Genomic DNA, 25,535 nt, shown 5'->3' on the forward strand with positions numbered 1-25,535 from the left:
AGGGAGGAAAGCAACGTCACGCAAGCTGTATTGTCCTAGTTTTTGCCGAGCAAATTCAATAGCACAAAGTAACGTGAGCCCATGTTTGCAATAAAACATAATCCACTATCTGTCTCTGGATGTCTTTGCGGAAATGGATTCATCATACAGGGTGGGAGAAAAAGTTGCAATAAATTGTCATCTATCAAGAGGCTCTTTGCAAAGAACCAACCGCAATGGCATAAGGAATGTCATCGGAGAAGTTGTACATTCGAACGAAACTAATCCCTGAGATCTTGTCTTCCGTACGTAGCCACAGGAAACCACTTACATGCATTATGGTCGGAAGGTGAGGCGTCCTTATCGCTCTTGTACGTGTGTCTACATCCTGTGCAGCTTTGCTGCTAAGTGGGTACGGTCTTTAATCTCGGGAAGTGGAAAGTCTATGGGAACGGTGGAGCCTCAATTACCCAGATCAGCAAGCCGTTCACTATTGCTGATTGCTAGTACTGGTGTCAGCCGATGATGAATCACAAAACCATTTTGAATAATAGCCACCTTCTGCGGGACATGATCATTTCCACTTTATCGCATGTCATTTGGAATAATTACTCGCGCAACACCCAAAGCGATTTGTATCGGAAAGCTTGTTCAGACCGACGATTACCAAATCTATATTTATAGATATGTCACGTCAATCTCCTCACGCCACAATCTGCTTAGGGGAGGATGAATTGAACTATACACTCGGAACATTTAGCAACCATTACCGATGTAGATGAGCCCACCTAGAGAAGCTTGTGCGCATTTACTTCTTCAAAAAACCGAAAAGAATGATTCCCGCTTGTGCTTTACTCCACGCAGACAAACCTGTATCGGGAAAAGCCTACGTGTCGTGAAAGAAGCCACCCGCAGGGGGAATTTTTGCCGTCATCATTTCTGTTCGGCAGTACGGCTGACAGGGCCTCTTATCGTTGGCACTTTTTGTGCCCCTAATTCCAACAGCAGCAGGCAGCAGGAGAGTGCTTCTTGCTACCGTTGCTGCCATCTATATAGGGAGTACAATGTTTAATATTTGGCTTCATACTTGACACATTCAAGTGGCTGTGGGTGGCCAGAAACGGGAGCAGAGAAAGTGCTTTCTGCGAGGCGAATGTCACAACTGTTGCTGCCTAATTTTGTGGTAACGTGATGCGGGAATACCAATTTTAAGTTTGTTTTTTTTTTTACTCCTGCTAAAGCTTATACTAGTTGGTGGAGGACTTTGTTTGCTTATCCCATGTGGTAGCTTTGAAATTTTAATGTAACGATATTGAAAAATTTCAGTTTTGGTAGAAAGGTTGCATACGTTTCCGGTATAATATGTAAAGTCTTTTTTTTTCACGAGCGGAAATTATTTTCATGGAAGACTACGTCTAACCGTAAGGGTGCAAATTAAAATTTCTTTCGCATCCCGTGAAACGATTTTGCCTTTCTCCTACGAAGGTATAGCGATTACCGTTAATACCGCTAATACCGAAATTCTCAACGTGAGCTTATGGGCCAAATTCTACAGAAATACCAGTGGACTTTGCATCACTGAGCCGAGTGTTTACAACTGGAATTGTTAGAAGTATAAACATGCTGATCTTATTTTTCTCTAATCCTTATTTCAACTAGTTTTTCCACTTGCTAAAACAATTATATTTTGGTGCGTCATTTTTACGAAATTCAATCAAGTTTATATAACTGGCTTTCTACTAATTCTGATTTAGTTGACTGTTTCACTAGTGTCAAATCGTAAAAGGCTAAAATGATCATTTAAATTGTACCTTATTTATTTCAACAGCAAATCGTACTTCGAGATGTGACATCATTTCATGTCATGTCACCTGAAATTGGAAAGAAAAAAATACTGCTTCAGGAAAGGATCGAAAATTTGCTAAAAATGTGAATAAATTTGTTTCTTCCCTGAAAATTTACAATTCGTTATCAAATTTTGTTTTGATTATTAGCAAAATGAAGTAACAATTTTTCCACGAATATATAAACGAACTATTTTTTTCAACTCAAATAGTTCCCAAGCTGAGGAAAGTTTTAGAAATTTAGAATTTTTCCGTTTTTTTTTTTTTGATTAGGATTACAAAATAAGTGCGGTTCTAGCATAATTTTTCAGTGATACGTGCAATTTGAAAGTGTTGAAAAAATAAAAAAAAAATACCGAAAATAGAATTTATATGAATCCATATGATTGTTTCAGTTTATTTAAAGATTTTTTTTTTTCGAATATATTTTTTTTTTTGAAAACCTGTCTCTGAATAATCATTATAGGAAGGCTTAGCAGATAATGAAATAAAAAATATCATTTTTTTTTTTGTTCATCCCTCCCACAGAATCACAACATGTGAACTTGACTCGATGCCGTGAAACATACTCGCATTATTTGAAAGGCTTCCTCAAAAAGCACAAACTGCATGCGAGCACAAAAAATAATAATCGGCGTTTTTTATATAATGGTTGGAAAAATAATTGATAAGCTGTAGTTCAAAGAACCGAATGTTGACCGGCTATTAGTTAAAAGGACGCAACGGATCACGCAATTGTTGGTATGTACTATTTCCAACGAAAATCATCCCCTGTTTTGTCACATATATCGGAAAAGTAAATTGTTAGGAAAAAAGAAGCTTAACACAAACCCAATGACCTTTAGAAAGCAAACTGCGCCTTTTGTATTAATTAAATGACAAGCAGCATTTATCGAAATAAAAAAATTAAATAATTTCTGGAAACGCGTGGCAATCAGCGGACACACATAAATAAATAAGCGACTAAGCGTCCCCATCGGGAGAAACATAACCAAAGAGAAGTCATGCAAATTAAATGATAATAAAAAACAACGCATCATACTGAACAGTCATCAGCCAACTGGCTCCAAGCAAACAACTGTTTCGAAGAAAACAAGTGACTGTTAGTGAGAAAACTCAAATAAAACATCCACCGCAGCTGGAATTGACAAATGAATATCGCTGGAGTTGATTAAGCAGCTTCCGTGGAATGACGACTCATTGTCTGTTTATCTGTAGGAAAACTTAGCTATCTTCTGGAATAAAATCCACACGTATTAGCATAAAAGGTTAATACTACTGTTTGCGTTTAAATATAAAATCAAAGCAGTGGCGTCAATTCATCAGAACCAGTTAATTCACGGCACGAACTGCAGTGCGGTTTTTGGTGTTGCACCCACGCGGAAAATGCCTACATCAACATTATTTCCATTAACAGTCACAGCCAACCAGCATCAATCGTTGAAACTGCTTCGACGGAAGCGGAGAAAAACAAACTCCCATGGGCTTGGCGTAAATCCACTTTTATTGGCGATGCAGAATGCGGGCGGAATAAGCTCCCTCAAGCAATCCCCGGTTCACCTGTGCATAGTTTCAATCAACATAAAGCCGGGAATCAATTTGAATTCAACTCCCGTACTTCCGATGGAAACGGATTAAAGTCAACGATTGATGGTTGTTTCTACATGTGTGAGTGTTCTGCGACTAAGGATGATAGGATAAAAAATGGACATGTAAAATCGAAAGCGTCTAATATTGGCCCCTTCACCCTGTTAAAACCGGATTCGGTTAACGACGATTTTTTGTGTACTGAACACGAACAAACGTTACTCATGATTTCCTACTATTTGTATTGGGTTTGTAAATTAACCGTTTTCCCCGCTCATAATGGTTCATCATATTTTTCACAGAAAGCATAAGCGTTGGTCAGTTTGGTAGTTTTGTTTTTCATTATCGATGGGTAAAAGCAAAGTTTTCTCTTCATCCGATTTGTAGAACACTGCTAGTTTCATCAGCCTATTTCTCGCGGCAAAGCTTTAGCACATAAAATTTTCAACGCACAAAGCAGGAACAAACATAATAACCGCCTCGAAATTCACTTCCAATGCGGGGCAAAAAAAACCTACCCGAATAGCGTTCAGAACGGAGATGGAAAATCCGGCTGAGCAGAAAAAAAAGTTTACCATCGCTGCTGCCCACCTAAAATTGCTTCATAATTAATCGACCGCAGCTAACGATGTTGATCTGATGAGCGCGAACAAGAGGATTTCACCCGGACCGAACGTGTTTTCGAAAGCTGGTCCTGTGTTTGGTTCTCATACAACGTTTTTTTTCTCGCTGCAAAAGAGAGTGGTTTTAAAAGTAGATCTAACGCATAGTTTTTTCTTGTGACGTGAATGCACGATGAGCATTACGAACCCTTCCAACCGTTGTACCAAACGATGTAGAATATTCCGTTTATTTGTCTAGAACCAGAAGCTGCTGATAAGATTACTTTACCCCTTTACGGCGATAACTAAAATTAAAAAGCAATATATTGCTAATGTTTATGGTACATGGAAAAATAGAACAATTTCCAGTAATAAAATCATATTCTACTATCCATCGGTTTCTACAAGAAAAAGCTGCCTGAATCACCTGGAAATTCGTGATAAAAAATACTAATCAAAAGATATTGCTCTTACAATTGCAATCTTGCAATTTTTCATATTTTCGAAAAATTCTTCTAACTCATTGAAAACTCAATCTAATTTGATCAAACAAGTTTGATTTTTGAGCTTTTGCAACAAACCGAATTTAAATCGGTCTAACAACGATCAAATAAGAGCAAATTTAGCAACAAGCAGCTCGTGAGCCAAAATAAACAAATTTTAACCTGAAATATCGTTATTTTCGTTTCCAAACTAGCTGTAAATGATATTTTTCAGCACAGAAATCATCATTTATCTTTAGCATATCGAAAAAAAAGCACATTGCCAAAAAAAATGTATTGATTTCAATGGTGATCAATTTCACCCCAATTTATCCCATAGTACCTTATAGAATTATCGAATTTATTTCATGAAGTAGACGATAGAAATTTCACCAATACCCACAGAGGCTTAATGGAGCACATACCAGTACTAGTTTTAAAATTATACTATTCCGGGAAAAATATACATGAAGTTAATTGGAAATTGTTATAAAAATTGATCAATTTCACCCCGTTCCATGGTACCTATTTTCGAAAAGAAAAAATGGCTAAAAGTTATCGCAATCTAGAGTTCTAGAACGAGTCGTTCGAGTCAATTTACAAGCATTAGAATAAGGTTCAAAAAATCTACACAAACATCACAAAAATCAATTAAGCAAAATTCCTTACTTTATTTTGTATACAACATTACTAGAGAAATATTTGAAAAGGTCCTATTCGATATTTTGATCACAACTTATTAAAAGCTTTTATGACACGTTATTTGCACAAGTTTACAGCGGAGGGATCACTCTAGCCTTCTAAACGAAAATCACGCTAGGGAGGATACTGAAGCTGAACCATTACCAAAATGAAAAGACGCTCCGGAAAAACGACGAAAGCAGAGAGGATCTTTTGCAATGTTTATCTAGATTTATTTTATTGGATGATTATCACGACAATATAGTTCTCCAAGCGAAAACACACGAACACTACGACACAGCCCGCTTTACACTGTATATTGACATTTGTGAGAGTGTGAATCAAACTCGGTAGTTTCTTATTCTCTCTTTTAGATGACAGTTCTCACAGGTGACAAAAAATTCTCACAGCTAACAAAGAAAAATCTAATACATCGCACTAATACAAACGTGATTGGAGAACTCTATATTAGGTGCGCATCTAAGTTTTCACTATTTGTCGATAGATGGCACCCGCAGTGACGCCGTTACCCGACCAACCACTCTTTAAGTTTCTTCATGAAACGAGAACGATCGCTATCGATTAGTTTTGAACCTATATCGATTGATTTCAGTTGTTGTCGTTTCATAAAGGTTGATGAAGAGTGGTTGATCGGGTAGTGATTTTACTGTGACGGCATATACGTTTAGCTTTGTGAAAATGTCTGGTTCTGTGCCGAATAAACGACATTCACGGAAAGTGTTACTTTTTTCATTTCATTTAAATAAAACGGAATTGGAGGAGTTGCTTTATGAGAATTCGTGCCAAACGCAGGAAGACATTGCTTCGGTATTAGGAGTTATCCGCTAAGCAAATTCCAAGCGATTTCATGCTTTGGGAATGATTCAAAAACAAGGAGTTTGCGGTACCTATGGTTTGTTTTGTAGCCAAGGGACGTTGAGCGTCGTTTTTTCGCCAAAAGGAAGAATTTTCTCTATCACTTCGAGACGGGTGATAAAAAATGGATTACAGCACGTCGTTGGTCAGGCCGAATATACCCACTGCGAAAGTTATACTATGTAAACCATCTCTGGGGTATCGATTTCAATTGATGTGATTGAATCGAACGCTAGCGAAAAAAGGCCGCAATACAACGACGCTCGGCTTCACGTTGCTGAAGTCGGTAAACCACATAGAAAAGTTTACATGGGAAGTCCTACCACACCCGCCTTGTTTCCCAGATATTGTCTTGCCTTGGTGTTGTGCTACCTTCCGTTCCGGAGCTTGACCTTCTGTTCATTATACACAGACTTCGCAGTCAACTGTACACTAAGTACAGGACAATTGATGGAATTGTACAGGACAAGACCGAGCCGAGACTCAAACCTACGACGACTGGCTGGAAGGCCAGCATCGTCCCTCGAAACCAGCTGAAAGATTTTTTCTGGGAATTATTGCACCACCCGATTATTACTTGTTTTGTTTGATGGTACATGGTCTATCTGATGAGTAGCTCTGATCATATGGATGGAAAAATGAAAAAATAGTTTGATTCGTAGATAGCCTCAAAAGACGAACATTTTTTTTTTCGCAACAGTTTTCGAATTCTAAAAGAAAAATGGAACAAAAATATAGCTGGTGATTGGTAAAATGGACTCTTTATTTTCGAAAACGGCTTTCACCCGTTAGCATTCAAGTTTATTAGGCAGACAATGTGTGCAGTAGGAAAAGCGAAAAATAAGCGAACTGGAAATATAATGCCGCATCCCGTCGGGGTGCGGTATATTTTTCCAAAATCTGTATCAAATTTTCAGTTCGCTTATTTTTCGCTTTCCCTACTGCACACATTGACTGATTAAATGATGCTGATTTTGGCTGCCACAAAGTGCCATTTATTGAGATACATTAAATGAAAAATGAGTAAAACTTCGACTCAAAACTAATTTTCAAAGCGAGCCATGTGATATACGATGTTAAAGTCTTTAGAAAAGCTGTGTATCTTATATCAACAACTTTGTAGAATATGTCACTAGTTAAATTAAGTACGGTTCAAAGTCAAGAAACTCAATAAATAGATTTTAAGGGGATGTTGACAGAGATTTAACTATATGTCAATGGTCTTACAATATAGAAACTTAGTGTCTTCGAGAAAAATTTATAAATTTTATGGTTCTTCAATTTTGCCGAAGACCTAAATTTGATATCTCGCAACTAGATGCTGTTTTTTTTTTATTCTCGCTTATTTTCCGTCGGTCTAGTTCCGCCACTGTTGTGGCCAATCACCGACGCCCGGGGAGGCGACTCCACACCCAGGACCCTAACTCACGACCCGTTTATTAACGGACCGGCGCCAACGGCTTTACTTCTTCATGCGGTGGAAGGCGTGATCCCAGAGATTTTTCGCCTCAGAAAATCTCCCGGTGTCGGCTAGAATTGAATCTAGACCCAGTTGGGTTGGTTGTGAGTGGATCACGCCACCTCACAACCATCGACACCTATGTCGGCGGTGGGATTCAAACCCAGGCGTCGAGCGTGGTTGGCGGAGACGTTACCAACCACACTAGGCCCCCGCTCAACTAGATGCTGTTGCTTTTATTTTTAACGAATATCTTAAAATCTTCAAAATCGCATATTATGGAACTTTTCTGAAAACACTTACATGCTCAAACTTCGAAACAGACTTTTGTCCGTTTTTTTTTCAGTTTGGTCCCACTGTGCGACCTCTAGCTAGTCAAGGCCGTCGAAAAGTGTATGGGTACGCGGTCAAGAGCGCTTGTGATGTTCAAAGAACTGGATGCCATAACCGATATCTTGGTGAATAGACCTAACATCGCCGGTGGCCTGCTTTAAAACAGCACTGATAAGGCCGAAAAAATAAATTGTACCGTGAAGGTGCCATATTCTGCGCAGTTAAGACAATTTCAAAAGTTCAACCCTAGTTCGCAGATTTTTTACATGCATTCAAACAAATAATAGGTCCCACATGTTGTATGACTTTCGAAAATACAGAAAAAACCTAAATTATTCCACCTAGTTGTCAGACCCAGCCTTTCTCATTCAAACTTTTATTTGTGAACGAATGAACGTCTCAATCCAATAAATGTATATTCACTCTTTAGGTCCTAAAATATTGATGTTGTAATCTTATACATATAAAAATACAGTCCGGTCTGTCTGTCTGTCTGTCTGTCTGATCCATATAGGCTCGAAAACTACCGAACCGATCGACGTGAAAATTTGTATGTAGGGGTTTTTGGTGCCGATAAAGGTTCCTATGATAGTTTGAGACCTCTCCCTCTTCTGGAAGGAAGGGGTCCCATACAGATGGAACATAAATTTCTGCACGACTCAAGAACAAACCAAGCGAATGAAACCGAATTTGGCATGTGGATGTTTTAAGGGGTAACAAATATGTCCATAATAGTTGGACGCCCCTCCCTTTTCTGGAAGGGAGTGGTTCCACATGAACGAAACACAAATTTCTGCACATCTTGAGCACTAACCGAGTAAATGGAACCACAGATACCATTTTGAATTCTAAGATGGCGACTTCCGGTTTCTGAAAAACAGCTGAAAATGACCAAATACCACCCAATATGAATGTTTATTTAACCAGTATGACGTTCAAAATCCAGAAATTGTCTCCAAATGCCATTCTGAAATCCAAAATGCAATTTTTTCAGCGCACAAATTAGTGAAGTGCGCACATCCTTCTTGGATAATTTAAAAAAATGTCCACGTCTTGTAAATAATAGCACAGACTTACAGACAATCAAAGAATTACGTAATAAACCTGTCTTCTATTTAAAAGCTGATAAGGGGAATAAAATTGTTATTTTGAACAAAAATGATTACGATCAACAAATGTTAGAGAAAATTAATAATGGCCCATACAGGCAACAGAGAGTCAACCCCCTTACCGACATGGTGAAAAACTTTGAAAAACTATCACAGAATGCCAACCTATTTTTGGTGACGCTTTGAAAAATCTTCGTGTTTCGAACCCTTCTCTTCCTAGAATAAAGGGTCTCCCTAAAGTACATAAACCTGGTAATGAAATGAGAGAAATCGTTTCTGCGGTGGGGGCACCAACAGAAAAATTGGCAGAATGGTTAATGGAATTTTAATCAATGCCGAACAAATTTCCTAGTCGATCTGTTAAGAGCACAGGAGATTTTGTTGAAAATTTAAAATCATCGGGGGGCATCAACACTGGCGAGATAATGGTTTCTTTTGATGTCACAGCACATTTTCCGAGTGTTCCAGTGAAAGAAGCTATAAATCTTTTGGAAGATTGGCTTCTTTCCCAACAATGTGACAACCCTTGGAAAACTAAAGTACGCAGTTACTTGAAGTTAACTCGACTTTGCATGGAAGACAATTATTTTTCATTTCGTGGGAAATTTTACAAACAAACAAAAGGAGCACCGATGGGGAATCCCCTTTCACCTTTCTTATGTGAGCTTTTTATGGCACATCTGGAAAATAAACTAAATGAAAAAGACTGCTTACCAGACCGTTGGTGGAGGTATGTTGATGATATTTTTTGTATTTTACAACAGGGGGACTTGGAAAGTTTTTTGGGAATTTTGAATGGTCTTCATAAAAATATCCAGTTCACTTTGGAAATTGAACAAAACAACAGGCTTCCATTTTTAGATGTAGTCGTTGTTAAAAACTCCAACCACTTTGAATTCGAAATCTTTAGGAAACCCACACATACTAAGCGGGTAATACCTAACACTTCTAACCACTCCTCCCAGCATAAAATGGCTTCTTTCCACCATATGATCCACCGTATGGAATCTTTGCCTCTCAGTAACGAAGGTAAGAAAAACGAAATGGAATATATTTTTGATATTGGTGAGCAGAATGGATATAACAGAAGAAACATACAAGCCATTTATGATAAAAAGAAACGAATCCAACATAGGAAATCACACACAACACTCACTCCGCTAACAGAAGATCGGAAAAGAGTAGTTGAGAGTTGAATATGACGTCAGTTTAACTCGTCAACTTCGTAAAAAATTTAGAAAATTTGGTATCGATATTATCTACAGTAGTAGAAATAATCAAATTAAAACAAAGTTGGGGTCTACTGAAGACACTATTGACAAATTACATAGGGCGGGTGTTTATAAAGTTGCATGTCCACATTGTGATGAAGTTTACATTGGCCAAACAAAAAGAAATTTAGACATCCGGTTTAAGGAACATACTTCAGAACTTGTAAAGGCTAAGAAAGACTCAGACAAAGGAATAACTCACCATTTCAGATCCAAAATAGCCGAACATATATTTCATGAAGGTCACGCTATGACTACCGACAACATTAGTCTAGTTCGAAAGTTTAGAAATTTTCAAACAAAACCCAGCTACCCCCCTTAACAGAGATCAGGGTAATCATTTCTCTTGGCTTTTTAAATTTCTACCAAAAACTCCCCGACAAGGCATGGATCACCAGGCCGCACATTTCCCTACCTAACTCAAGTTGTTTACGTTCTCTGAGTTAAAATTTGCCCCATTCGTAATTAGGTATAAAATATTTGGGGTTTCGCTATTTTCTCCACAGTCCAAATAAGCACTGACGAAGGCACTATGTCAGTGCCGAAATACGTATTTGCAAGTGAAAGTGAAAAGTGATAGAATTAAATAGTGAAAGTGTAATAAAAAGTGAAAAGTGAAGTTGAAAATTTTACTATCAAGACGCTCGAACAGAAGTGAATAAATTTGACCAAATATTGTTATTTCGATAAAACCAATCATTTTAAACGATTTGTTATTTGACTTTGATCATATCCTATGGCCGATTCGTCGGGCATTTGCAGACTTTAAACACATCGCAAGGAATCACTGAATTTGGAACGTTCAAATTGTACAATACCACATTTGAATTATGTTGAGGCCACATACATCGATCAAAGCAGGTAGGGGTAAACAGGGTAAGACCGCCCACCGTAGATTTACTACCAAGTTATATAATAATTGAAAAATTTCTTTAGCGTGTCTATTACAGTATAATTACATAACATTTTGCACCCTTTTCTGCTTTGATAGTGCGCGAACGGTCACAGAAATAATCAAAAATAACATTTCAGCTGGCAACCAGTCAATGCGCTAGTGTTTTGCGGCAACGGGACTTAAGGCTTTTCTGTCTAAAAATCTATTGTTTTGTTTGTGAATATACGTTTAATCGGTTGCCTGAATCTGTTTCCTTTCGGAAATATCGAAAGCCGTGAGGAATCTTGTAATTTTGACTACTTTTTCGGTGAAACATGAAAATGTTCCTCTGAGGGTAAAGCCGCCCACTATACATGGGGTAAAACCGCCACGTATATAACTGTTTGTTGTTTTGCTTCGAGACCCAAATGCATCGACACTACAAAGGGAATGTTTACAGGATCAGTAAAACAATTTCAAGCCACATAAGACAACGATGTTAATCGACCATTTTCGATTTCGTTAAAGTTTCCTAGTAATATTTTTCTACAAGACTAATTCTTGAAAAAAGTAAACTTGTGTAAAGATGGTATTAATGAACAAAAAAAAATTAGAGCCAGAACGGTTTGTTTGACCGGTATGGCGTTTCCGGCAGAGTTAAAAATAGTAGTTAATAGTAGTTTTGTCCTTCCGAAAAAAGTATACTCTGTAAAAAAAAATTTAAAGGAAAGATAAAAAAAATAGAATAAAATTTTTTTTTTCAAAATAATCATATCTTTGCCTGCAAAATCTACAAAAGGTTAGCTCAACTTTGATGGTTGTTGGATAATGGAGTGAGAAAAAATTGAATAGCTCAAATTTTGTAAAGAAAAAATGTTTTGGCCGGTTCGTTTGACTAGTATAGAATCGTTGGTAAAGTTTCAGATAGTAATTTTGTTCTTTAAAAAAAAATAAAAAAAATAAAAAAACAAATTTGCCAAAGACACTCTATCGATAAAACCAACCGTTTTGGCCCTTAAAATATTTGTTATCCTCAACAGATGGTGGGCGATCTTACCCCGCTGGTGGGCGGGCTTACCCCGCATGAAAAAGATCTGCAAATTTTCAATGAATTTTTAAAATGGAAAAAAAAGCTGGAAAATAAACAAAAATATTTCAGTTTTTATTTTTTAGATGCGCGTATTGAATGATAGAATGATAGACTCTCGTTGTTTTATTGATAATTTATTGCATAACGGTTACTTAAGTTCTATTATAATCAAATGAAATGGGAACGTATAGAGCAGCCAAATTTTGAAACCACGTGTTAAATCATAATTCACTAGTTAACCCTTAACTAGCCCGCTCATCTGATAATATTGATCAAATCGGTTGTGTAGTTTCTGAAATAATGAAGTTTCGTGATTTTCACATTTTGGTACATTACAGACGAAATTACTGTCCGATTACAGTAAAATTCATTAATTTATAAGGCAGCTAGACTTATTATTTGACACTAATTTTGTGGAAATCGGGTCAGTCATCTCTGAGAAAAGTGAGTGAGTTCAAATAGTCTTCGGAATATATTACTTTTCATAGCTGGATTTCACATTTTTAAACATAACAGGCAAAGCAATAGTCCGATTGCAAAACAAATCAGTAGGGTCTTATGGGGCAACTAGACCTTCTATTTAACACTGATTTTATGAAAATCGGTCCAGCCATCTCTGAGAAACATGAGTGAGATTAAGCAGTCTTCAGCACACGTTTCTTTTCATAACTTTTGAACCACAAATTCAATCTTATAAAACTCAAAAGTTAAGGGTTTTTTTAATAGCCCGTTCTTTTAAAACCAATTTTGTTCAAATCGGTTGTGTAGTTTTTGAGATAATGATGTTTCATGATTTTTACATTTTGATACATAACCTCTAAACTAAAAATCCGATTACAATAAAATTCAATGGGGTCTCATGGGACAACAAGACCTTTCATTTGCAATTAATTTCATGAAAATCGGTCCAGCCATCTCTGAGAAAAGTGAGTGAGAATAAAAATCTGCACATACACACACACACATACAGAAAATGCTCAGCTCGTCGAGCTGAGTCGAGTGATATATGCCATTCGGCCCTTTGGAGCACTTTTATACTTTCGGTTTTGCAAGTGATTGCTATACCTTTCTAGGAGAAAGGCAAAAAAGTTAGACACATGTACAGCCAAAAACAACAGTATGAGAAGAAAATTTTGCGTTTATGTTTGGTGCCTAATTCTGCGCACTTGCTTGAGCATGTTCCTAATTCTGCGCAGTTTTGTTCCTAATTCTGCGCAGCCAAAAAATATCATTGATTGTTTTAACAAAATTGTTCATTTAAAAGGAAAGTAATTTAAACATTTTCTGTAGAAGTTTTTCCATCATTTGAAGCCTTCGTTAATGTTTGTTTTTGGCGCTTCTCTTGTACTAACTGCTTTTTCTTTTCACGAGCTACTTTTCACCTTGCAAAACTCAGTGGTCTGAAGAGAAACGTGCGATTTTTGGCCATCTATGAAAAGTAAAATGGGAAGAGCTACCTTGTATCGCAGTAGCCATGGGTGGAGAACATTTTTTAAATATTCATAAAAAATCTCATGCCACTGATACATTTCTCTCAATAGACCAACCATCCGGAGTACTATTGACGCTTTCTGCCGGCAGACGGGTTCCAACGAAACTAGGTCGCCCAATCGATTTAAGGTAATGTGCCACAGATGTCTTTAACCTCTGAGAATCCACCCGAAATCCAGCTCTCGCTATCTGAATAATCCAATCGACAATCCGGCCTTCCTCTTGCGTTGTGAACGCTTTTGGCCTCCCGGAACGCGTCGCAGAGTTCAACTGAACACCAGCTGAAAACTTTGCACGAAGTGTGCTTTCGAGAATCCCAAATTTCCTTGCGGCTCGGCGTATGGAAAAGCCTCTTCTCACCATGTCATATTGCATGTGCTTCCGCCTAATTTTGCCAGAATTCATCTCTGTGGAACTGCGCATAGTTAGGAACACAAAAAACAAATTTGGTGCGTAAATCTGCGCATTATTTTTTGCACTTTTTCAGGACTATGCGCTACTTAGCGTAAGCTAATATTTCATTTTACCTAAATCATGACTAATACTAACTTTTATTACCAACTACGATGTTTGTTTAAATCGTTGCACTCGTTTTAGGAGGAAATGAATAAAACTATTTCCAGTCGTTGTCTTTTCGTTACTACGAACAAAGGTGTTTGCGACGTTGATCGTATTGACAATTCAGATTTTTTTTCTTTTATTCGCATGTATTCTTGATATTATTGTGACCACTGACACAGAATCAATAATTCTATTTAAGAAAAATAAAATATTATGCTCATAGTTACAAAAAATACAATAAAACATAAGTATAACAAAAATTGCGCAGAATTAGGAACTGCGCAGAATTAGGCACGGTAACGGTAGCTCGAGTCTAAGCGGCCGAGAAAGAGGTCAGGACCAGGAGGGCGACTGCATTTAAAGAGGTGCAGCTAGACGCCCTCTCGTTCGCAGCGGTCTGCTCTACGAAGCAGGTCTCCAGAGAATGAGGTAGTCCCCGTAAAACGATTGGTCGTGCCAATCCCGCGGGAAAACAAACCAACTGGTTCAAGGTCCGCCGAAAAAACTGGTTGGAGTGGAGGCTACGTGAAACCTTGAGTAATCGTGACAGGTATGAAGCGTCGAGGAGGTGTGACGCGCCCAGATGGCGAAGCGGCCAACCGACCAAAGAAGATCAGGAAGGTTCGGAGCAAAGAGGACGCTCTTATACTCAAGATGGAGGGTCAATGTACTCAGATGTCTTGAAAAAAATGAGAGGCGAGAACCAGCCACACTTAAGGTTGGCTGGTTAGTATGCCCCCTAGTCATACATCAGCAACCGGATGTTTGCTTTAGGTGTTTTGGGCATAAGTCCTGGGCCAGTAAGGGGCCCAACAGGAGCCACTTGTGCAGGCGTTGCGGTGGTGCAAGCCTAAAAGCAAAAGACTGCGAGGAGTCTCCCAAGCATATCCGCCTCCCTGGTGTATATGGGACACCAAGTACTTAATGAAAGGCCCGAAGTGCTCAGCCGCTAAACCGGCTTCTAAGCCAGCAGAAATGGTGCGGAGTCGATCATCGACCTGACGTTTTCCAGCCCAGGCCTGATCACGAACTGGCGGGTAGACGATGGATACACCAATAGCAACCAACGGTTGGTTCGTCATTGTGTAGATCGCATTTCGATGCCGAGGTATTTGAGAAGACAATAACAAGAGAGTTGGTGTTGTGGAATGCCATGTAGTATGTAGTGTTGAAGCTAAAGACCGTCGACTTCGCGGATGACATAACGCTGGAGGTCTACGGTGTGTCTATCGGAGAGGTCTAGTTGACGGCCGCACACTGCATACGCAAGATCTAGATGCACTCCAGAAATGAAGATCACGGTTGTAAATCACCGTAAATCAAAACAACAGGCGATAGTCACAGTTGGACACTGCTCCATTACCTCAAAGCGATCTTTGAAGCTCTTGGAGGTTATGGTTGACGATGAGCGTACGTTCAAGAGCCACGTCAACTATGTCTGTAAGAAGGACTCAACGGCTATTGCAGCGTTATGTCAAATTCTGTCCCTACTTAGGTATGGTGGACCAGTGCACAGTGGTCCAATAAGGCAAAAAGTGGTAATCAATTCCATAGCGCCTTTCAACTTCATCCTAGCTTGATAGTGTCTTCAGAGCAATTGTTTGTAAGAATGACCCGCATAATCGCAAATTGGCAAAAAATATGAAAAGTTTACTGTACTAAAAATAAAAAAATTAACTTTTTTGTGTTAAGAGATAGAAGAATAGTTTATTCAGCAAAGTTGTAGAAGATTCCAAAATATGAAACTTTATTGAACAAATGAAAATTCTATCTTTTTTCGGTACAAAGTTATAAAGTATATTACATGGAACTTATTTAAAAGTTAGTTTTTTGTACTTAACTCTTGTTAGTTGCATTTTACACGAAAGTGTAGTTCGAGGGAATCGTTAGGCCACACAAAACACTCATTTTTGCCAAAGACCATATATCTCCAGGACTTTTCCTTACAAAGTTATATCATATTTCAGCTTATTTTTTCGATAACTTCAAGAACGTATAGAATAAAGATTAGGTGGATTGGGACGGATGGAACTAATGACAGTTTTGAGCACTCAAGCTAAACTTAGAGAAAAAGTATTGACATCATGTTTCCACCTACCCTTTTTTACTTTATACGTTCTCAAAGTTTTCGAAAAAATATGCTATAACTTTGTAAGGAAAAGTCCTGGAGATATGTGGCCTTCAACAAAAACGTGTGTTTTGTATGCCCAAATGCTCCTTTAGAACAACGTTTTCTTGTAAAATGTAACTAACAAAAGTTAAGTACAAAAAACTATCTTTTAAGTAACTTTTACATAAAATACTCAGTAACTCTGTACCCAATGAAGATAGGAATTTTGTTTGTTCAGCAAAGTTTCATATTTTACACGTACTAAAACTTTGCTGAATAAACCATTCCTCTATTTCTCAACACAAAAAAGTTAGTATTTTTGATATATGAAAACCTACTGTAATATATGCGCGCCGTACTCTAATATGGGTGGATTGGGACAAATGGAACCTAAAGAAGTCAATAGTACTTCAGCTTAACTTCAAGGAAAAGTATTGACATCATAATTCCACTAGCCCCTTTTTAACCTACACGTTCTTGAAGTTATCGAAAAATAAACTAAAATATGATAAAACTTTGTAAGGAAAAGTCCTGGAGATAGTCTTTGGCAAAAATGTGTGTTTTGTGTGGCCTAACAATTCCTCCGAACAACACTTTAGTGTAAAATGCAACTAACAAAAGTTATGTACAAAAAACTAACTTTTAAATAACTTCCATGTAATATACTTTAAAACTTTGTACCGATAAAAGATAGGATTTTCATTTGTTCAACAAAGTTTCATATTTTTGAATTTCCTACAACTTTGCTGAATAAACTTCTCTTCTAGCTCTTAACACAAAAAAGTTTTTTTTATATTTTTAGTACGGTAAACTTTTCTTATTTTTTGACTATTTGCGATTATGCGGGTCATTCATACAAACAATTGTTTTTGAAGACACTATTGAGCTAGGATAAAGTTGAAAGGCGCTTTGGAATTAAGTTCCACTTTTTGCCTTATTGGACCACTTTGCAGTGTGATCCAAAACGCTAGACTACGTATATTCGCAAACTGAATCACAAACTTTGCACATTTGTATAAATATTGCAAATGCCACTTTTTCACGTGAACGTACAAATGATATTGGCCGCCAAAAACATTTTTTGCGGCAGCAGAGTGCTGCATGGTTATTGAATGTTATTTTCCAAATTGTGCTTTATACATTGAATGCAACCAAAAGTAGCGTCAAGCTGCCACGTGAAACTTTGCATGAAAGCGTTTATGCATAACTTAGTGGACAGATAGTACTGCTGCTTCCACTGTGAATGGTAGAATTGCAATACAATCGAATATCGATTTTTGTTAGAAGTAAAAACTATTCAAGTTACAAATTCCTATTTTCGTGTAGTTTTCTAACACAGTGTAGTCATGGGCACACTGTTTGCGTTCGTTTGCGTTCGTAAGAAAAAATGCACTTCCTGTTTTCATAATAAAAACGAGAGACGAGAACAATGGACGTGTTTGTATTGAAACCGAAAAGATTTTGTTTTTGGAACAAGATACAGTCCACTCAGAATTTCATTTGAGATATCCGGAAACATTGGTCCTCAAGCCGGATAAGTGATTTAGTTAGAAACAATTTGAAAAGCAAGTGACTTTATTTCGAACGATTGAAAGAGTGGTTTCTTTGAAATCTAAATCCTGATTCACCTTGAAGAGTGAAAAACGTGCTTACTGGTAGCGACCTAGAAAGCGGAAAAGATAGTTTCAAAGATTCCTTTTGTGATGTTTAGATTGAAAATCGCTTGAAAATGGCTCACCGCTCTGGACAGAAAAAGAAGCTTAATTTAGATGGTAACGGAGACTCTTCCGGGTTCGCCACAGAAGGCAGAATCACGAAAGGCAGAAGCACGAAAGGCAGAATCATGAAAGGCAGAACTCTATGACCGTACACACAAGGCAGAATATTTCAAAAGGCTGAATTTCGAAGGGCACGAAAGGCAGAATCACTGGTAGCAGAACCTGACTCACGATAGCCAAGTGCGTAATGGCAAATTGGTGTGAATCCTGGTCACGGTATCAAAGCTGCTATTCTACATTTATTATTCAATATTATTTGGTAACCAGACATAATAACTGGTCACACAGAAATGACCAGTTTTGATGGGAGGTGCAAATCAAGCCTAATTATTAGATCCGAAACACGCAAACTGGTTTGGCTCAGGTGCTTAAGACTCTCACGGCATCGCGAAGAGTAATTTTTCGATGTTAGGTATAACTTACACTAGTCTCAACGGCTTGTTGGTTATAATTAACATAAAACAATTCATGCGGCGAAGACGCATAATCGAGGGCAAGGAACCGAGGCGGCACAAAGCCGCCGTGGTTTCCGCGGTCCGAGTCGGCCGCCGACCCGCCGTCGGAAGCGGCGGCCTCTCGCATACAAACAACTGATCTATTGGTTTTCTAGGATAATTCAAACAGGTTTTCTTTCCCTTAGTTAAGTCCGAACGAGCGGTAGCGAGTAAGGACAGCATACACTTGGACAATAGAGTCGGCCAAAGGCCGCGAGTGTGTGTTCTTAAAAAGGAAATAGAGAATTTTTGATTCTGCCATTCGTGCTCTTTGTGATTCTGCCATTCGTTATTCTGCCTTATGAAATATTCTGCCTTTCGTAATTCTGCTTTTCGTGATTCTGCCTTTCGTGATTCTGCCTTTTGTTTTTCTGCCTTTCGTAGGAGACCCGACTTTTCCTCACCAAGAGTGCCAAAAACATCGGTTAGTGAGCAGAAAGCTGAGCAAGGGGCCACGAAAACAAAGATGGCTACGCTTGCTAACATTGATGCTTTTAGTGGTTGCTGCGAATCGGCAAAAGGAAAGGTGAATCGTATTCGGAACGCCATTGAAGCTGCGCATCTAGATTATAAGCGGTTTAGTATACACGCATTACAGTTGTATATGAAAACAGTTGACGCAGCTTATCAAGAATATAACGATTTTCAAAACAGAATTTATATAGCTGATCCTACGCGAAAGCATGAGTTTGAACCGAAGTTTGTGGAATTTGAAGAGCTTTACGAGTTCACTAGAATTGCGATTAATGAAATGATCGACGAACACGGAAAGTCCCAGAAAGTAATAAAGATTGCGGATGCTGATAGTAATCAACCGAAACCTGGTACCAGCGGCAGTGGCCCACCAGTTAGAGCAACCCCGACGATAGTGCTGCATCAAGCTGCGTTACCTATTTTTGACGGCCGCTACGATAATTGGTTCAAGTTTAAACAGATGTTTCGAGATATAGCAGATAAGTATACAGGTGACTCTGCTGCTACCAAATTGCATTTTTTGGACAAAGCTTTGGTAGGCAGGGCTCAAGGTTCTATCGATCAGCAAATAATCCGTGATAATGATTACGAAGGCTCTTGGACGAGACTCACGCAGCAGTATGAAAATCTGCCAGCCTTAATCAGCGATACAATTTTGAAGTTGTTGAATTTAAAGATGATGACAAACGAATCATTCCAGCAGTTGAAAATGGTTACAGATGAAGTGGAAAAGTGTGTTAGTTCATTAGAGTTTCATGACTTGAAAATGGACAAACTTTCTCAAGCTATCATAACTACACTTATTTCGACGAAATTGGACCCAGATACAAGAAGAATCTGGGAGTCGAATATAAAGCGCGGACAGTTACCAGTATACAAAGAAATGATCGCTGTCTCGCGAAATCAGCAACATGTTTTGGAACGTTGTGAAAATTACAAACCTGTGCAGAAAGGTAAGGGAGCTAATTTGCTTGCACGACCTATTCAACCAGCGGTGGCAAAGGCTCATACCGTTACAATTCAGAAGACCGATGGCTGTTACGTATGCAGTGAGAATCATTTGATTGATAAATGTGATACTTTTAAGAAATTAAATGTAGAGGAGCGATACGAAAAAGCTAAGCAAATTGGACTATGCTTCGCGTGTCTGAAAAAAGGACATAGAACGACGAATTGCAAAAATAGTACGAAGTGATCGAAATGTTCTAGACGTCACCATTTGATGCTGCACCCTGAAGAGCAATCGTCTCAGAAGGAGGAAAAATCTCAAGTAGAGGCTACGGTAGGAAATGCTAGTGAAAAACCAAAAAATGAAGCAACCGTTATGAATTGTGTGATTCCTGGCGATGCTGTCAAACCAATGAAGCAGGTACTGTTGGCTACTGCTTTGGTAAATGTTTTCGATGTGAACGGCAAACAACACAGATGTCGTATACTTCTCGATTCAGGGGCTATGACCAATTTTGTATCGAAGCAATTGGTTGACATGTTGCGGCTGGAGAAAAACTACGTAAATATCCCTGTGACTGGTGTGAACGTAATGACGACGGCAGCGAAGTTCAGCGTACGTTGCAAAATAAAATCAAACATTTCTGATCGAGAATTTTGCTTGGAATATTTAGTTGTACCACGTGTGACTGCAGCGTTGCCTGCGACGAGATTGGATGTGCAAGACTGGCCAATACCAACAAGCCTGCAATTGGCAGACCCAAAGTTTTATGAGCCGTCGCGCGTCGACATGCTCGTCGGTGCTGAAGCATTCTTCAGTCTTCTACTTTCAGGTAAAATAGAAATGACAGATAATCTTCCGGTTTTGCAAGAAAGCCAACTAGGGTGGCTCGTATCGGGACCTTTCGTGTCGTCATCTGTGACAGCGGTACGATCGTACCATGCGACGACTCTCCGTGAAGCAGATAAAGATTTAGTCAGCATCCTAAAAAAGTTTTGGGCAGTTGACAATCAATTCAATGAAATAATAGAAGATGATCTAGAACGACATTTTGTGGAAACTTTTACGCGCAATGATAAGAAGATTGAAGAAAGACACGGAATTGAAAAATCTTTACTCGCAATTTGTTACAGAATACATTGAGCTAGGTCATTGTAAGATTCTCCCAGAAACTGAAACCAACAGCGAACTGGTTTATTATATGCCACATCACTGTGTCCTTAGACCCGGCAGCTCAAGTACAAAGTTGAGAGTTGTGTTCGACGCGTCAGCGAAAAGCTCATCGGGGAAGTCACTTAACGATTTACTGATGATTGGACCCTCGGTGCAAGATAGTTTATTCGACATAGTTCTGCGGTTCCGTTTTTATCGTTATGCATTTACGGCAGATGTGCAAAAAATGTATCGAATGATATTGGTGGATGAAAGGGACACTTCCTTTCAAAGAATTTTGTGGCGTGACGATAAAACTAAAAAATTGAAGGAAATTGAACTGACAACTGTGACATACGGGACTGCTGCTGCCCCGTTTCTCGCAACACGCGCTCTAAACCAGCTGGCTGAAGACGAGAATGACAGTTTTCCTGCTGCAAGTAAAGTCGTAAAGAAGAGTGTGTACATCGACGACGTGCTTTCAGGGGCTGAAAGTTTGAATGAAGCAAAACAGTTGCAGGTGGATTTAGTGCAGTTGCTTCGACGAGGAGGTTTTGAATTGCATGAATGGTGTGCAAATAATGCTGAACTGTTGAACGATATTCCTATGGAGCGTCAAGAGAAACAGTTAGACTTCAAAAACAACGAAGTAAATGAAACCATCAATAAACTTGGCCTTCTATGGGACCCGGTAGAAGATTGCTTTGCTTTTCGAGTGAATTCTGTAGAGAGTAACTACGATAATGTGACGAAAAGACAGGTGATGTCGGAGATAGCAAAACTCTTTGATCCTTTGGGACTTCTTGGTCCTATAATAGTTATCGCTAAAATTATAATGCAAGACCTTTGGCGTGAAGGTTTAGCTTGGGACGAAAAATTAACTGATGATCAACTGATTATATGGAAACGTTTGAGAAATGATTTACCAGAGATTGCAAAGATGAGAATCCCGAGACTAGTGAAGGTACATTCTGCATTTCGATACGAAATACACGGTTTCTCCGATGCATCGATGAAAGCCTACGGCTGTTGTATATATTTGAGGAACGTGAGGCCAGACGGTTCGGCTGAACTCCATTTGCTGTGTGGAAAATCTCGGGTAACACCAATAAAAGAGACAAAAAGATAACCTGGAAACGAGTTAAATCCAGGAGAAATGACAATGCCACGTTTGGAGCTGTGCGCTGCCAAATTGTTGGCTGAGCAAGTCGCTGTTGTACTTGCAGCATTGGAGGTTGAGGTGGATCGTGTTGTTTCGTGAGAAATCGAATCTCACAAATACGCCAGATTACTGATCGCTGCGAGTGGAAATACATTCCAACTAAATTGAATCCCTCCGATCTCATATCTCGTGGTGTGTATCCCACGCAGCTAGCGGATAATGGCTGTGGTGGAGAGGCCCTAAGTTTTTACAATCTGAAGAGACTGATATAATGATTTTCTTATGTACTGAAATTGGTAGCCACACATTGAACAGTGGAGAAATCAAAGAAGCTGCAGATAACCGTTTACTAACATTGATTTTAAGTACTAGTAACTTCCGGTGGTTGGAAAGAGTTGTTGGCTACATGAACCGATTCATAGTGAATTGTAGATCGCCCGTGGAAAAGCGACGTAACGGTAAATTGAATAGAGATGACTTTCGAGATGCCTTTCAGGTACTTATTAGAGTGGTTCAGAGTGTAGAGTTTGGGAATAAAATAAATGCATTGAAAAGGGAAAAACTGTTACCGGTAAATTATTGAACTTAAATCCATTTCATGGCGAAGATCGATTATTGAGAGTTGGTGGACGATTGCGCCATTCGGATTTACCGTATGACCAAAAACATCCTGCGATAATCCCAGAAAAACACCACTTGACTGAGCTGCTTATAGACACTCTCCATCGTGAACAACTGCATTTAGGGCAGAATGGTTTGTTGGCAGTTATGCGGCGTACTGTTTGGCCATTAAAGGGAAAACAAGCGATCCGCAGGGTAATTAGAAAGTGCTTAACATGTTTCAAAATGAAGCCGTCAGAAACCAGACAATTCATGGGTGATCTCCCTACAACGAGGGTCACAGCAGCTCAACCATTTCTAAGAACTGGCGTAGACTACGCTGGACCAGTGTTGCTGAAGCAGGGACGAATGAAGGCACCTATAAAGGCTTACATCGCATTATTTATATGTATGTGCACAAAGGCAATACATATCGAGCTCGTGACATCAATGACGACTGATACATTTCTTGCAGCTTTGCAAAAATTTGTGGGTAGGCGCGGCCATGTAGCTGAACTATTTTCCGATAACGGAAAAAATTTCATTGGTGCCAACCGGCAACTCATACAACTTCGAGAACTCCTTAGATCGCAAGTGCTAGAAAAAAGGGTAAACGATTTTTGTCAGGCTCGAGGCATTTTTTGGAGTTTTAACCCTCCTAAGGCACCTCACCAAGGAGGATTGTGGGAGGCAGGCGTTAAAAGCGCGAAATATCACCTTTACCGAGTGTTGAACGAAGCGTATCTATCGTATGAAGAAATGAATACCTTATTGATACAAATAGAGGCTGTTTTAAATTCACGACCGTTGTGCGAACAGTCAGATGATCCTCACGATTATCGAGCGCTTAGCCCTGGACATTTCCTTATAGGACGCGAATTGAATGCTGTTGCGGAACCTCTGTACGAGGATATAAAGGAAAACTCGCTCGAAACCACGAAAATTGCAGTGCTTCCAACTGTTGACAATGAAGAGCAAGAAATAAAATAGTGTTGGGCAAGGCCCAAGGGGGGAGAATGTTAGAAGTAAAAACTATTCAAGTTACAAATTCCTATTTTCGTGTAGTTTTCTAATACAGTGTAGTCATGGGCACACTGTTTGCGTTCGTTTGCGTTCGTAAGAAAAAATGCACTTCCTGTTTTCATAATAAAAACGAGAGACGAGAACAATGGACGTGTTTGTATTGAAACCGAAAAGATTTTGTTTTTGGAACAAGATACAGTCCACTCAGAATTTCATTTGAGATATCCGGAAACAATTTTTTTGTTCTTGTTTTTTTGAAAATTCATAATCATTATTATAAGTTCAAACGCGTCGTGGAAACGCTTTTTGTATTACCATCGGAATCGATGAATATATTATTTACTTATTACTAGTTTCGCACTTTGCCAAAAAATTTTAGGCTATACTTTGGTAGGTATGTGGTAAGATTTAGCATTTAGTTATTACATGTACTCAGTCATTCTGCAAAAAGCCTAAAGGTCGGTAGAGATAATACTTTCTAGATCCCGAAACTAAGAGACTTGCGGGAATCGAGTCTCGCTATGTGCAAACCATGGATTGTGGTTTTGAAGCAGATGCTTTTTATATGAACTTAAAGGCTGCGTTCGATAGAGTAGACCACGAGATACTGCATGCTAAAATGCATAGGCTCGGTATGACATCGGAATCCTTGCGCTGGTTTGAGTCCTATTTGACTGACCGTAGAGTTAGTGTGAAAGTAGGATCTGTCGTTTCTGACCGCTTTCCAATATACAGGCTATGTTCGATTTTGGCAACACGCCCAAATTTAAATTTTTTATGATGCCTACCGGACTAAAGAGAAAATTCAATAGCCAATTATAGGGGAACTTCTCTATTATTCATCTCATTAAGCCGATGTTCACGAAAGAATACACGGATTAAACACCAAATTTTCACGAAATCATTGAACAAATAAACAAAACACGTGCTCTCATGGAATCGTTCAGTATTGTATGTTAAGTAAACTTTGATAGATTAATCCTGCATTTTGTAAAACAAACCATTTTTCACAACGCTTTTATATCCATCTCAAAACTTGAATCACTGCACAATTATTCATCTCATGTCGCCCCATATTCATTACACTCTTAATCATGAATGAATCACATTATCATGAATGAACGTAGGTTACCTAGATATCCGCTGTAGTTGTTTACGTGCAAAATTGGTAACCTAGGTAACCACTGCAGTGCGGTCGATTTTTGTCAATTATGTCAGAAAAAATAAACATTTTCAGTATGATATTTTCGTATTAACACAAAATGTTTTGGCAACTTTTGATTTTCTTCAACGCAGTGAAAACTGATAAAAATACATACAGTTGTAATTTAGGAATTGTAGAAATTCATCTCATATATTTCTGCTAATTCAAGCTTGTTTTTGGAAATTTGAGGTAAACATTTCAAAGATTAAAGTATTCTTAGTGTAGTGAGTTTTTTTATGATTAAAATAAAAAGTGATCCGCTAGTGATTAAAATAACTTTGGTTGGCTGCTGAACGAGTCCCGTTGTAGCCGTATAGAACAATGCGCGGATTTTGTTTTCTGAGGTAGGT

The 25,535-nt window shown here is 38.6% G+C and overlaps 3 protein-coding genes across 9 annotated transcripts in view; 2 read left to right on the forward strand and 1 right to left on the reverse strand.

Annotated features, from left to right (window-relative positions):
• The window catches only part of LOC129726828 (FMRFamide receptor), a 274,529-nt gene that overhangs the window by 196,615 nt on the left and 52,379 nt on the right, over positions 1 to 25,535 (reverse strand). Inside the window, exon 3 of one of the 7 annotated variants that reach the window (XM_055683962.1) lies at positions 1,791 to 1,850. The exons of the other annotated variants lie outside the window; for them this stretch is intronic. The gene's annotated coding sequence lies outside the window, so the exon portion shown is untranslated. The remainder of the gene's footprint in view (positions 1 to 1,790; positions 1,851 to 25,535) is intronic. 7 annotated transcript variants of the gene reach the window in all.
• On the forward strand, positions 19,088 to 20,290 carry LOC129729099 (uncharacterized). The gene has a single exon (XM_055687581.1). The coding sequence runs from the start codon at positions 19,088 to 19,090 to the stop codon at positions 20,288 to 20,290; it is 1,203 nt and encodes a 400-aa protein (XP_055543556.1).
• LOC129729100 (uncharacterized) lies at positions 21,117 to 23,948 on the forward strand. Its single transcript, XM_055687582.1, has 2 exons — positions 21,117 to 22,160; positions 23,778 to 23,948. Exons 1-2 carry the CDS (start codon positions 21,117 to 21,119, stop codon positions 23,946 to 23,948), a joined length of 1,215 nt encoding a protein of 404 aa, XP_055543557.1.

The sequence above is a fragment of the Wyeomyia smithii genome, chromosome 3 (genome assembly GCF_029784165.1).
Source record: "Wyeomyia smithii strain HCP4-BCI-WySm-NY-G18 chromosome 3, ASM2978416v1, whole genome shotgun sequence".
NCBI classification, from domain to species: Eukaryota; Metazoa; Arthropoda; class Insecta; order Diptera; family Culicidae; genus Wyeomyia; species Wyeomyia smithii.

What these genes read in the sequence shown, in the direction of transcription:
- LOC129729100 (XM_055687582.1), top strand. Translation starts at nt 21,117, where the DNA reads ATGATAAGAAGATTGAAGAAAGACACGGAATTGAAAAATCTTTACTCG. An exon ending in GAATCCCGAGACTAGTGAAG is followed by an intron (nt 22,161 to 23,777) that starts GTACATTCTGCA and finishes TTGTGCGAACAG; the next exon opens with TCAGATGATCCTCACGATTA.
- LOC129729099 (XM_055687581.1), top strand. Translation starts at nt 19,088, where the DNA reads ATGGCTACGCTTGCTAACATTGATGCTTTTAGTGGTTGCTGCGAATCG.